Source organism: Copadichromis virginalis, linkage group LG12 (assembly GCF_057382275.1).
Source record: "Copadichromis virginalis isolate Kocher_CV1m ecotype Utaka linkage group LG12, C_Virginalis_male_GT1.1, whole genome shotgun sequence".
Taxonomy (NCBI): Eukaryota; Metazoa; Chordata; class Actinopteri; order Cichliformes; family Cichlidae; genus Copadichromis; species Copadichromis virginalis.
Window position 1 is genome coordinate 20,680,634 of NC_140629.1, and position 13,050 is coordinate 20,693,683.

Here is a 13,050-nt window from a genome sequence, read left to right on the forward strand (position 1 = left end):
GCCATAGGACAAATATGCTCTCTCTTTTTAGTCCCTGCCAGTACTCTTGTTGCGCCATTTTGGATCCTTTTCAGGTTCCAGTCAGGATCTTTCTCACTTGAGTATTATTGCCTGGAGGCGGTTCCACATATTTGTTTAATGTTCATGTTGAAATACATATGTTGGTCAAAAATGACTCCAAGTTCCAGAGAATTTTAGGAACGAGTAAAATAAGTTGAATGAACTGACCAACAAATTCGTCACTCATTAAAGAGGTTTTAGGAACATCATGTGAGCAGAGAGAAATAATCACAGATCTGTGATGTTGTAAATATTAAATCATGCAGATGCTGAGAGTGATGATGGTAAATGGCCTGTATTTATATAGCGCTTTACTAGTCCCTAAGGACCCCAAAGCGCTTTACATATGGACTGCCAGACCGTTGCTCTTCCTTTCTTCTCTCCATGGTTACAAAGGGACGGTCTGAAATAAAAAGATCTCTTTCAAAAACAAGAACGTATAGTAAAATTCATATATTACATATGCATATAGTGCTTATTACTGCTGTAGCCTTCATGGTACTGACTTTTAAAAAAAAAACATTTAGTTTTACACATCTAGTCAAAGATATGCTTGTCTGTGTATTCAGAGCATGCCACGAAGAAGATGATAGAGGTTCCTGCACTTTGTTATGTTTCATCTTCACTGTGGATTAATGAAATCTAGTGGACATTTAAAGTTTGAAATAAATCAAGCATAATGACAAAAATAGTGAAAGGGGAGTGATTGTTATGCTAAAATAAAATACTTTAAAATGAAAAGGAAATACAAGTTAGGAAGAGCAAGTCATATTGTTGTCATGTCTGAGTGTGGGCAGGCAGGAAGAGAGGACCCAAAATGCAGGACTCACTGAGGCGGAAGTAATTCAAAACACACAGCTTTATTGCTGGTAAGAAGCAGAACAGAAAAACACTAACTAAACTGGAAGAACGGAATGAGTAGGCAGGAAGGCTGGCTGGCAAACGGAGCACACGGAGGAAGCGAGGGTAAACAGACGTTAACGATGCGACACCGAGTAGGGGAAGACACAGACACTAAATACAAGAGGTGAACGGAGCAAAGAGGAAACAGCTGGGAGACACGGCTGACGTTGATTACACTGACGAGACAGGGAGAGCACAAAGCTGAACGCACTGACAAAGGGCACAGACCTACAAAATAAAACAGGAAGCACACGCCAGACAGAGACAGACTCGTAAACAGGCATAATGACGTCATGGACAAACAGAGGGACATACGGGCAGAGAAGACTAAGCACAGGCAACCTAAACCAAACATAAGGGCAAGATAACAAAACCTAAACCAGAAATAATCATCATCAACATCATCATCAGAGAATAACTAATCCATAATGCAAAATAAACCAAAACATAAGAAACTCAAAATACTGGGTCGACCCGACCCAGGACCGTGACAATTGTGTAGTCTTCAGGGTGAAAGTGCACACTGTAAGAATAAACTGCAATAGCACATGGACTGCTGCACGTCTGCAGCTGTGGTAAACATTGACCAGCAGCTGGCACTCATTTCTTTGATGACTGTCGAGCTCTGTATATTAATAACTGTATATCAATGTATTGGTAACAGTATTACCTCTTAGAAATAAAATGACATGAAGTGATTAGAATTTTTAAGCTAAAAAAAGAGTAAGGTAATACTGCCTAATGCTTTGACATGCTGAGATATACTTTTGTAATCCTGGAATTAATTCTGTCTCATGTCCTCAGTATTCTTCTTTGTTTGCAGGAAACAATAATGGTAAATAATGGCAATAATGTTTATTGTTATGGCTTATTATATGCAGGAATCATGACTGCAAAATGCAAAACTACCTGTTTCTATGTAATTACATATTAATAACCTGTTAAAGGAAACATACTAATTACCTGTAAACATGTGGTAGTTTATGTATAAAAACAATGAATCAGAGTGTCAAAGTTACACATTCTACTGCATTTCATAGTTATTCATTTTGAATTTTGAATTGAAAACCCAAGAGCAAAAAAACACCCAAAAAACTAATAATTTGTATTTGCTAAACATAAATGTTTGATTCTTGTCTATTTACATATAGTTATTCAGGAGGAATGATAGTCTTACTTCAAATTATAATTCAAAAAAGATTTATTAATGTAAATACAAGATGGTGTTTGTAAAAAAGATCTGTAAAGATTTTTGATTTAATGTTTTCAGTCTGTGCTGCTTATTTGCACTGAGTTTAGAAAAGAAAAAGAGACACTGAAACATTTAGGTGTTATTTAAATGGTGTATTATGGCTCATCAACCACACAAATGGCAAAATATAAACACATGTAAATGCATCAGTCTTTAAACATTTAGACACAGTTACAGCTTTATCAAAACCAATCGCTGGAAACCCCCACCACATATATGATTCCTATATCACGCAACCCCTTTCTGTATATAAAAATAATCCCTGCTTCACAGTGTGAGGGGTTGTATTTAGAGATGGGGAGTCAGGGTGATGACTCCTAAAATCACTTATGTGAAAAAACAGTTATTTGGGTGGGGGGGTCTCTGATTAACAGAGGGGGAAAATGAAGAATGTCCTTTGATCTTTGATCTTTTTCTTTAAGAAGGGCTGGCGAAGGGTTTGATGAGACCAAGATCCATAGCTTTGACCAAACATGTGCGTGCTGCATCAATGGCCTCCTGCCTCTTCGGATTGTCCTCAGCTCTGCCAACCACTGAAAGGATTTCCAGTAACTCGCTCTCTATCAGTTTCTTAGCCAGGTCACTGTTGTCTGAGTTGAGCATGTTGTAAACAATGACAAGACCGCGGTGTTGAACCTGAACATTGGTGTGAAGGCATAACCTCTGCAGGATCTCAAGCCACTGGGAAGTCTGTTGGTACAGATAAGGTACTCTGTCAGTGACACTGTGTTTTTTTTAAACATAAACATCATTGGCTAATATACACCTGACTCTGTAAGTCTGTGAAGGTGTGACTGTAGTGCAGACTTTTAGTTTTAGTTCACAGGGACTTAACAAAAGTGTTGCATGAACTGTTTAGAAATTACAGATATTTGTATATACACTTTAGCGGTAACAGAGGCAAAACTGTGTTATTGTCCAAAAACCTACTATGTAACTGTAGGAGTACCTCTTAAAGTTTTCAAAATTACCTCATTTATGTGATATCTCTATACAAAAAGAAAAATCAGAGAAGGGGGTGGGTTGTAGTAAACTGTTGCACATACCACCAGAGTCATTTTGGTGCACAGCTTTTTCTGAGCAGCTGTGATCATGGCCAGAGCTCCAGCTGCAGCTATCTGAAGTTTGTCGTCATCTTCGCCGCAGAGCAACACCAGCAACTTCAGCTTATCATTGCCATCTTCCAGGTAGCGATCCTGCACCTAAAGCATACAGAGTTCATTTCATTTTCCCCAACCTGTTGGAATGCCTACTTATTGTGTGTCGTCCATCAATATGTGTTTGCAGCTGTCCTCACCTCTTTACATGTCACTAGGTTGCACATGCATTCAGTGGCAGCCAATCTGATCTGTTCATTCTCTTCAAACATGTAGTTCTCAATCTCGGACAAAGCCTTCTCTTTCACAATCTTCACTCTACAAAAACAGATGAAGGTTATAATTGAAAATGAAAAAATCTGCAGAATGTAGCAAACTGTTGTATAGAAAATGAGTTATTTAATGTCACAGTGTCCATTCATTCATGTGATCTTAAAAAGAAAAAAAATCTCACCTCAGTTTTTCACTGAAACCAGCCAAGTTGGTGAGACCTCTCAGAGCTTCATAGTTCTGCATGCCTTCTCTGTCTGTGTGAAGGAGGTTCACTAATGGACGTATTACCTCATACACCTGTGAAACAATAAAAGATGTGAGAGCTGAATAGCTATGACACAGACTCCAAGTAAAAACAAGTCTAAACACTTTCATTTAAACCATTTAAAAAAAATCATTGCCACAGGCAAAACTGTCACTGAAGAAAACAAAGGAGCTTCTGTCTTACCCTCTCACCAGGAAAGGCGATTTCTGGGTTGGAAATGGCAGCTATTTTGGCAATGACATGGCTGGCTTTCACCTTTCCTGCTTCTGTTCCTTCCAGAGCCAGTGGTATGAGAGCCTGAGGGCAGAACCACATTTATATGTTTAAATAACAGTAACGTACACGTGTGGAATTTTTTTTTAAGTTAATCAGTACAAATCATGCTTGCGCTGACCATGTATCTAACCGTGGCTTTATAGAGCGCCATAAATTCAAGTCTACTTTGATTTTTTTTTTCACACTGCTTACCTTTCCTCCACCCTGGGCAACAATAGTACCGCGATCTCTGGGATCCTCTGACAAGGCCAAGAAAACCCTAAAGATTAAAAAATGTGTCAAAGAGTCATGATGTCATTTATTCAGCTGTCACCAAACTGGAATTCCCCTCCAGACTACAAACGTCACAAGATGTCGTTTTACATATTTTGTTAAGCCTCATCAGTCTTTTTTTCTTTTTTTTTCTTTCGCACCTTGCCAGCATCTCTTTGGTTTGATCCGTCAAGATGATGTTCTCTGCTTTCACCATGACAACAAGAGCTGATGTGACTCCGGCCTTCAGCAGCCTTTTCACTCTTTTGTCAACAAAGTCCTTCTTGTCCTGACAAGAAAAAATGCATCATATGTGTGTGTGTGTGTGTGTGTGTGTGTGTGTGTGTGTGTGTGTGTGTGTGTGTGTGTGTGACATTTCCTGTTCTGTTTGTTGAATCATCAGTTTAGGTCTGACTTTTACATTCTTCTCTTACTTTGGGGTGTTGCTCAGGCACATGCTGTTTTGAAAACTTGGCCAGCTGAACCAGCTCAGGGAGAATTTCTTTCTTTTCATAGGAGTTAGTGCAGTTAACCAGGATGCAAGCAACTGCATATAGGATCGTCTTATCCCTGGACTAAAAACACAGAGAAAAGGAAGTGGTTATCCTAAGAGGTCTCCTCTTAGTCTTTTCTGAGTTTTTCTCAGGTTGTTATTTCCGTACCTTAGCCAGTTCAAACATGGCTTGCATGGCAGGCTCATCATCCACAAAGTCATCTTTTACATCAGCATCATTAGTCAGATATGCAAGACCCTCTATAGCCCATTTCCTGGTTTTGGTATCAATCTGGGGATTGCAGAGCCACCTAGAAAAGTCAAAAATGATCATGAATCATTGATTGCAACCTGACAAATATGAAGCCTGCAGGGGTGTCAAACATTTGGATTAGGGCCAGAATCGGCCCAGCAAAGACTGGCCACTAGACAGCTTTAGCAAATGTGAAGGAGTGCACAGACTTTTAACTGTATTTTCAAGTAATTAAGTAATACAAAAACAAGTAAATGACAAAGTTAATTTTTTTTCCACTTTCTACTATAGAAATGTTTCTTTTTGTTGTTTGTTTGTTTGTGTGTTTCTTCTTACATTGTTCACAGTCTAAAAACAAAACAAAACCCAAAAGCTGACATTTTCTTTGAATTAATGAAAACTTCATGTTTTATACTTGCAGGGCAGTCAAAGTGGGCTGTATTTCGCCCACGCTGTAAAATGACTCTAACATCCTTGCCCTATAAGGTAGTTTATCGTATTTTTAAAATATTACTGTCATTAGCATATAGTTAGTACAGAGTCTCTGTGAATACTCACTTTCTGCACTGCTTGGCCAGCTTCTCTGTGGAGCCCTCAGCAAATTGCCTTAAACTGTAATCATCGCCTCCTGCTGAACCGAGTTTACAGAGACCCTGGAGAGGACAGACGCATGAGTATGCATAAAGACAGACAGACCCTGAGACAAAAGAAAAAAACATAAAGTAAGCTTTTATTGCATTTTGGCACACTCACCACCAGCGCACGTATTTTAATTTTCTCATTCTTGGTCTTCTTGTAGATATCCTTGAGCAGTGAGACACCATTCGTAATAATGAAGCTGGCACGGCTCATCTTTGAGGAGGCGTGGATCAGGGCCTCCACCGCAACCATCTGGTCCACCTCGCGTTCTGAGCCGCACAGTGCCACCATCATCTCCATGATGCCTTGCCGACCAACTAAAGCATTACCGACATCGAACGGTCCCTGCAGCAGTCCTGAGATGCAGTTGATGGCATGAATGGTCTTGTCCATGTCTTTGGGGTCTATTTTGGATCTTTAGAAAATGAATGGAGAATTAGAGAAAAGAAAAAAAATCTGATTATTACACAAGATATGTTTGCTGGGCCTCATTTATAGTGTCTTTATTAACACTGAATGTTTCATGGACATACTTGATATATTCGTCACAAATGTCCCTGAAGTTGTTTCTCTCTGGGTCACACTTAAGGTCGTCGTAGAGCTTGTTGAGGAGCACGCTAGCAATCAGCTGTGTATTCTCTGTCAAGGGCAACTGGTCTGGCAGCTCAGGAACCTGGCCACAAACCTTGAGGATCTTTTTCAAACCTAAAGAAAAAACAAAAACAGATGTTGAATGATTAGTATCACTCAAAAAGCCTGTGTTAGGGAATCTGTTAGGGAATCAGGTGTTGGGCTCACCATGGTCAATAGTGAAAAGGCTTTTGGAATGATCCATCTCCTTCTTCTCTTTGCGAGGTACATTCTTGCTCAGGAGGTTTAATGCCTGGTCTCTGCCATGGCCAGACACCTTTTTACTGGCAACCATCTCCAGCAGAGAAAGAAGAATAGTTTTCAAGTCTTTAGACGGATCTGTGGGGAGACACATTAAATCAAAGATTGTCCATCAGTCAATAATACAGTGAAAAATACCACCAATAGAGGAGCCCTTTTAGAATGAAGTCTGTGTTTTTAGGAGTAAGGATGAAAAAAGAAGTAGAAAATCTAACCGATACTTATTACACATACTGTAATTATTCTCTCATACCCATAACAAGGTCTGCTTCTTTCCCATATTCTCGTGTATCTCCACCAGTGAGGGAATCATTGATGCACTGGAAGAGGTTGCAGGCTGCCAGTGCAATCTCCTCATTGTCAACAGCCATGATGCTGCACATTTTATCAACACCCACCATCTGAATGATGGCCATTGCCTGTTGCAGTAAGTGTAAAGGGTTTTGTAAGGAAAATGGGAAGAAAATCATACATCCGGTGACATGGGCATGGGAATTTTATATATTTATAAAGAGTTGCTGAAAGTTTCACTTTGCATGCACCATGACTCACGCGAGCCTTATGTCCCGTGCACATTCCTGACAGCGTACGGACAGCAGCCAGGATCATTTCTGGTTTGCCAGTCTCGATCATATTGAGTAGCAGAGTCACTCCATTATTCTGGAAAATTCTCTCTGCTCCAGCGTCTTCCCTCGAAAGGACAATCAAGTTGTTGGCGGCCTAGAGGTTGAAGAAGCAAAACTGTGTGAACTGTGCGTTGTTGCCACAACAAATATAGAAATAGGAAGTTTAGAAAATCCTCACCTTCTCCTTCTTGTCCTTTTCGCTCTCTTCATCGAAGAGAATGTCAAACATGTTTTGTACCCTCGAATCTGTGGAAAATGTAGTTTTCAGCTGTGGAGAGAAAAAATGATAAAGAAAAATGACTATAAATGATCATATCATCTAAGCTCCTGCTATGTAGACTACATTTTATATTGTTTGGTGATATGGCCATGAACAGTCATGAAAATTACTTCAGTGTTTAGCCTGCTGATTACTTGTATGTTAGAGTTTAATGGATACTTATTGCAGTTAGATAAGTAGTATATGTAGTTTTCTACTGCCCTGTATGGTGCTCTGTGTGCAGTTGTATCTGCCTAATGCTGACCTTGGACTGGATTTCTGCTCCCAGTCTGCGGAGTGTCTCCAGGAAGGCTTTGTTCTTTGGCTCGAGCGTGGCACACCTCTGCACATCTTTGAAAGCCATATCCAGTTTTCCCAGCTTTTCCAGAGCTTGGCAGCGCCGGTACAAAGCTTTTATGTCTTTTGCATCAACATCAATCGCTATGTATGAGGGCAAATTGTTTAAGTTAATGACTAGCTTTCATCTATGGATTTTTGTTCTGCTGTTGACTGAATATTTACAGCTGTTCAAAGTTCTTAACGTATTACTCTACCTTTAGTTGCATCAGATGCTGCATTAACATAGTTTTCCTATAAGAAAAAACAGAGACAATCACAGACAGTTTGTCAGAGAACCTGCAAGCATAATCAGTTTGATATAGTTTTGGTCCCATATCAGAGTGCTTACCTTTTTTAGGTAGCATGCAGATCTGTTCCTGTAAATCACAGCCAGCACCTTTTTGTCCTGGCACACCTTGATGGCTTTAGTGTAGCACTCAATGGCCTTGTCAATATCGCCTGCCTGAAAGTGTTTGTTTCCCTCCTCTTTTAACTGGATTGGGTCTCCCATCTGGCAAAAAATTGGAATATATATATATTTATGTATATGTGAAATGTAAAATCAAACCTGTGTGTTGTTTTATTGTGCTCACCAGGCAAAGCTTACTTTAACAAATTCTGCCAATCAAATTTAAATTAAGCTTTTTACTTTTTCTCTGGATGAAAAACAAATACGTCAAATAAGCTGAACATATAATGATCGTGGCTGACTCTTTTTGTCTCTTTAAATTGTGTTAGAAAAGCAGTGTGCAAGCAGTTCAAAGTTATAAAGACACACCATTCAAACAAACGACAGAGTGGTAATGAAAATAATTTAACATACAATTAGAAATTATTTTCATTCTCACCTTCTTGCTAATCCCTGTCCCACTGACCTGGGTCCCCCGTAGAAAATGGCCATGCACATGCTATCTCTAACTTTAAATGGCCTCCCCTCAGGCCTTATTTGGGCACGATCTCCCACCCTAGTCTGAGCCTTGAGACAAATGGCACTTTCCTAGATGACCAACACTATCTCCACCTGCTCCCCTGATAGCCATAGTCTACCCTTATACTAAGTACCTCTGCATACCTGAGTGTCCCTCAAAAGAGAATCACAGCTCTGTGTGGAAGCTGTTTTGTACCGTTAGATTGTATCTCTGTTGAGTCTCTCTTCTTCAGTCCTCTTCTTTGTTCTTTGCTCTTGTGGGTTTTTTTTTTCTTTTTCCTCCTGCGTAGATGATCTGGACCTGTAGTCCCGAGTGTTTCTTACAAACTTTATCTGTCTTGTGTTACCTCCCCCTACCAGTATCACAATTTATATTTATAGTGACTCTCAAGGAGGTGGGACAGAACTAAGGTGGACCACCAGTGACCAAAAGGGTTCTTTCCACAGTGACAACCCCCCCAAAAAACAGCTTTGTGCTTAAGGTTGGTGTACGTTTATGACGACTTGTATTGAAAAACATATAATTTAAGGGTTGTTGAATAATCTAAAGCTTCACAAAAAAAACCCCAAACTTTAGATTTGGTAATTTAGTGGAGAGTAACCCCTCAAAGGTGGTCTGCTCCTGATGAGGTCTATTTAGGGCACAGACAGCTGAGAACTCACCAGCAACTGCCTGATTGGGGGGGGGGGGGGGTGAAGAGTGTGTGTGTGTGTGTGTGTGGGGGGGGGATCCTGGTGGAAACTGGTAGCTTCTGGAAAGAGCACATACATAAGGTTTGATATTGAATCAAGCAATTAGTTTTGATGGTTAGGGGGAGAGTTCAGGGTTTAAGGTGGAAAGACTCACAAGTGTAAATGTGAGTGTATGTTTACATCCTTTGAATGTGCGCTCAAATGGTTTTCAGCAATTCTCTTAAAAATGTCCCATCGTAACTGGTATCCTCTCAGCACACACACACACCCAACAGAGGTCCCAAGATGTTTTTCATTTTGTGACGCCCCAATGAAGAAGCGCTCTGGCTTCACAAGTCAGTACGCAAAAAGAAAACAATCTGTGAAGACTTTGAGAAATTCAAAACATCTAAAATAGAAATTATGATTACTGCAAATTACATGGAAAAAATTGAGAGCAAGTACGCACACGCATAATGATAAAAATATGTTTTAAGAAGAGTTGTCATTGTCCTGAAGACCAGTGACTCTCATTGTTTCTCTCCACCTACTCTGTCCCAGGTTCAGTGGTTGGTTTGAGGTTTTGAGAAGCATGCGTCTCAGCAGCTGCAGTGGTTATTGACACAACTGTGTTGTCTCATCACCACTGCAGTATTTAAGACCGGATTTTCCTCTCCAACATCACCAGATCGTTCAGCTTTCCACAGTGGTATTGTGGGGCTCCGCTTACTTATTTTGTTATGATCAACTCATGCAGGCCATTGTGTTCAAATGTTTACCTTGTCTGGCCTTCATCTTCATAAAACCTCTGGCGCTGCCTCCCTGCCTTTTGCTTTGAGTCTTAAATCAGTTTGCTTTGGATTGGATTTTAAAGTAGACATGCATATCAAAAGACAGCTGCGAGCATTTTATTGATATCATTTCACAATTATTCATACTTTTGGAAATAATTTTTCTATTTTGGGCATATATTGTAGTTTTGTATTTATAGTGTATTATGGTTTTATGTAATTGCATTTTCTCAATGTAATTCAAATCTAGCAGTAACTATAAACTCCATGTGCAGCACATCAGTTTCATGCTCTGTATTAGAACTGTGTTAAACTCCATCTGTGAACTGTGTAGACATTTTTTGATACATGACTCAGACCAGAGGAAAGATCAATAATGATGTTAGTGTTGGGGAAAGAGATACTAATTATATTTGCACTGACCTCCGAACTCACCAGCAACTGTCTGATGTGGATGATAGGGTGCAAGTGTGTTTGAAAGCAGTTTATTGTTTCTTCTTTTTTTTGTATCATTAATATTTCTGTTAAAATGGGTTTGTACCTGCTTAAAAGACCAGTCCTTTCAAAAATTTTCAAAAGACCATTCACATGGTATGTTCAACCTTACATGGCTTCCCCTCAAGCATTATTGCAGCATGACTTCATATCCCACTTTGAGCCTTGCAACAAATGACATTTTCCTAAATGATAGACACTATCTCCACCAGACCCCCAGTAGTCACAGTGTGTCTTTGCCTTGGCCATCTGCATACTGCAGGGCCAAGTCATGACTGTCCCTTAAAAACAAAAATAGTTAATACATACAGTACTACACCTGTATACAAGACAACCCAGCAAAGATTCGTCTTCTATTGCCACAGTGAATTTCTTGAGACCTACTGTTGCTTCTTTTTCATTAACATTTGAGTTCAAATGTTTTTGCCCATACAGTGCTGTGCTAAAGTCTTGAGGCCTTTTCTTTTGTTCTCTGTCAAGATGATCCAACACTGCCTCAATAATGCTGACGTCCGGGCTCTGGGGAAGCCATAGTAATAGTAATCCATTGCGTGTTTGATATCCAAAAATTCTCATTTGGATTCATCAGACCAACAGATTTTCAGTCTAGTTCTTCTGTAATTTGGTGTGCCTCAACCTTTTCTTTCTTTAAGGGTGACATCTTTACAGCTGAGACCATTTCAGAGTAGATTTCAGTGAATAGAAGATGGATAAACTGAATGGTCAGAGGCGTGTCTCAGGTTCTGTTTCGGGACTTTGGTGTTATTTTGTCCTGTTTCTTAAGATATGACTTTCAATATTCTTCATCTGCTGTAAATAGTTTGTAAATCCTGCAACTTCTCCTTTTGTGCTTTTGTCCTCTACTTGTCCACTTTCCTACTTTTTTTTTAAAGATACAGTTCACAGCATGGCAGGAAGTGCTTTTCAGTTAATAGCTCTTTGAGAATTGATCTCTGATGCAAAAATACTATCTTCTGCCCATCGAACTATGTTTTCTTTTGCATTTTTTTTGTATAAACAAATGATGTTTTTCTTTTTGACAGGCTGCTGGTAACAAAGCATCTAAAGATAATGTTACATCTCTAACTTGTTCGTTATGTGTAGACGCAAAACTGATTCATTCCTTAAGTTGAATGCATTCTTTTTATTATTGAATGATTCATAGGTTGGTTGTGGCTTAAAAAAAAAAACATGAAAAAAATCCCCTGAGAATCAGGTACAAGGACTGGGCTGAAAAAAATGCCTGTAAAATATTGCTAAAGACCAAAATTACACTTTCAGTGTTATGCAAAGTGCAAGTAATATTTTTTTTCATTTTTTGTAAATGACGACTGTTGGGTGTGCTGGTCCTCTCCATATCCTAGTGATAGTCCTAGAGGTTTACACATGAAACGTCATAAATGTCGTAGGTAAATTATTGGCATCTTTTCCACATTACGTACGTGGTGAAGAAGTCAGAGAACTGTGATGCATCTTATCTGGACCTATTAGAGCAGTAGTACCACCAGGTGGTATACTGCATCCACTGCAGCATAAATTGCACAATAGAGGGATTTTGTTCATACCAAAAAAAATGCATTACTTATCAGTTATTCAATTCAATTCAATCTTTATTGGCAGACTACATGTCCATAAAAACAAGACAAGAAACACACACACACAACTCCCCCCCCCCCCCCCCCCCACACACACACACACAACACAAGGTATACCATTAAATATATATGTGTATATAAATAAGTATATAAAGCATTTGTAAAAATATAAAACCATAATATACATAAAACACAATTACTTAAAATAAATCAATAAATACACAAACACTTTAACCAGTGCTTTCTGAGACTGGATGAGTAACGGGAACCACTCACTGTCGGATCTGTAAGTGCTAAAATTATACTGTTACTCGAACCATCCAGTCGTTCTCTAAAACTGAACATTAACTTTCTTAAAAGTGCTTTAAAAGTCCAGACACCCACAGCTACAAACATCTGACTGGCACTACCACTTCTAGGTATCCTGCAAAGGATTCTCATCGCATCATTATATGCAACATGCAGCTTCTGCATGCTACATTGTTTGTAGGATGACCACAAGGGGGCAGTATATAGCGGTGTGCAATACGCTTTAAACAAAGCCACTTTAACTGGAAGTGAACAAAAGCTGAATTTGCGTGCAATAGTATTTGCCTGCACATAGAGCTTACATCGTTGTCTGTATATGTCATCATCATCATTCATTTGCTCAGTAATAAAGTTACCGAGGTATTTCACCTTTTTATGAACT

At 39.3% G+C, this 13,050-nt stretch overlaps 1 protein-coding gene across 2 annotated transcripts; it reads right to left on the bottom strand.

The window, feature by feature from the left end:
• Positions 1–2,292: 2,292 nt before the first annotated feature.
• unc45b (unc-45 myosin chaperone B) lies at positions 2,293–9,177 on the bottom strand. Of its 2 annotated transcripts, none has more exons than XM_085475239.1 (20): positions 9,003–9,177; positions 8,228–8,389; positions 8,094–8,130; positions 7,805–7,980; positions 7,459–7,548; positions 7,207–7,374; positions 6,908–7,073; positions 6,562–6,732; positions 6,297–6,468; positions 5,878–6,178; positions 5,683–5,777; positions 5,041–5,182; positions 4,813–4,953; positions 4,540–4,667; positions 4,319–4,385; positions 4,034–4,147; positions 3,767–3,882; positions 3,513–3,630; positions 3,262–3,417; positions 2,293–2,905 (listed from the first exon to the last, which is right to left on the bottom strand). In XM_085475239.1, the coding sequence occupies exons 2-20, from the start codon at positions 8,387–8,389 to the stop codon at positions 2,633–2,635; spliced, it is 2,793 nt and encodes a 930-aa protein (XP_085331365.1). In that variant the 5' UTR covers positions 9,003–9,177; the 3' UTR covers positions 2,293–2,632. The 2 variants fall into 2 exon arrangements, with proteins under 2 accessions (XP_085331365.1, XP_085331366.1); XM_085475240.1 differs by having other exon boundaries at positions 8,951–9,177.
• Between the last annotated feature and the right edge of the window lie 3,873 nt (positions 9,178–13,050).

Excerpts from the sequence above, each read along its gene's own strand:
- unc45b (XM_085475239.1), bottom strand. The coding sequence starts at position 8,389 with ATGGGAGACCCAATCCAGTTAAAAGAGGAGGGAAACAAACACTTTCAG. Across the intron at positions 5,183-5,682 it reads CTGGCCAAGCAGTGCAGAAA|GTGGCTCTGCAATCCCCAGA; the intron begins GTGAGTATTCAC and ends TGACTTTTCTAG. Across the intron at positions 4,386-4,539 it reads ACCAAAGAGATGCTGGCAAG|GGTTTTCTTGGCCTTGTCAG; the intron begins GTGCGAAAGAAA and ends TTTAATCTTTAG.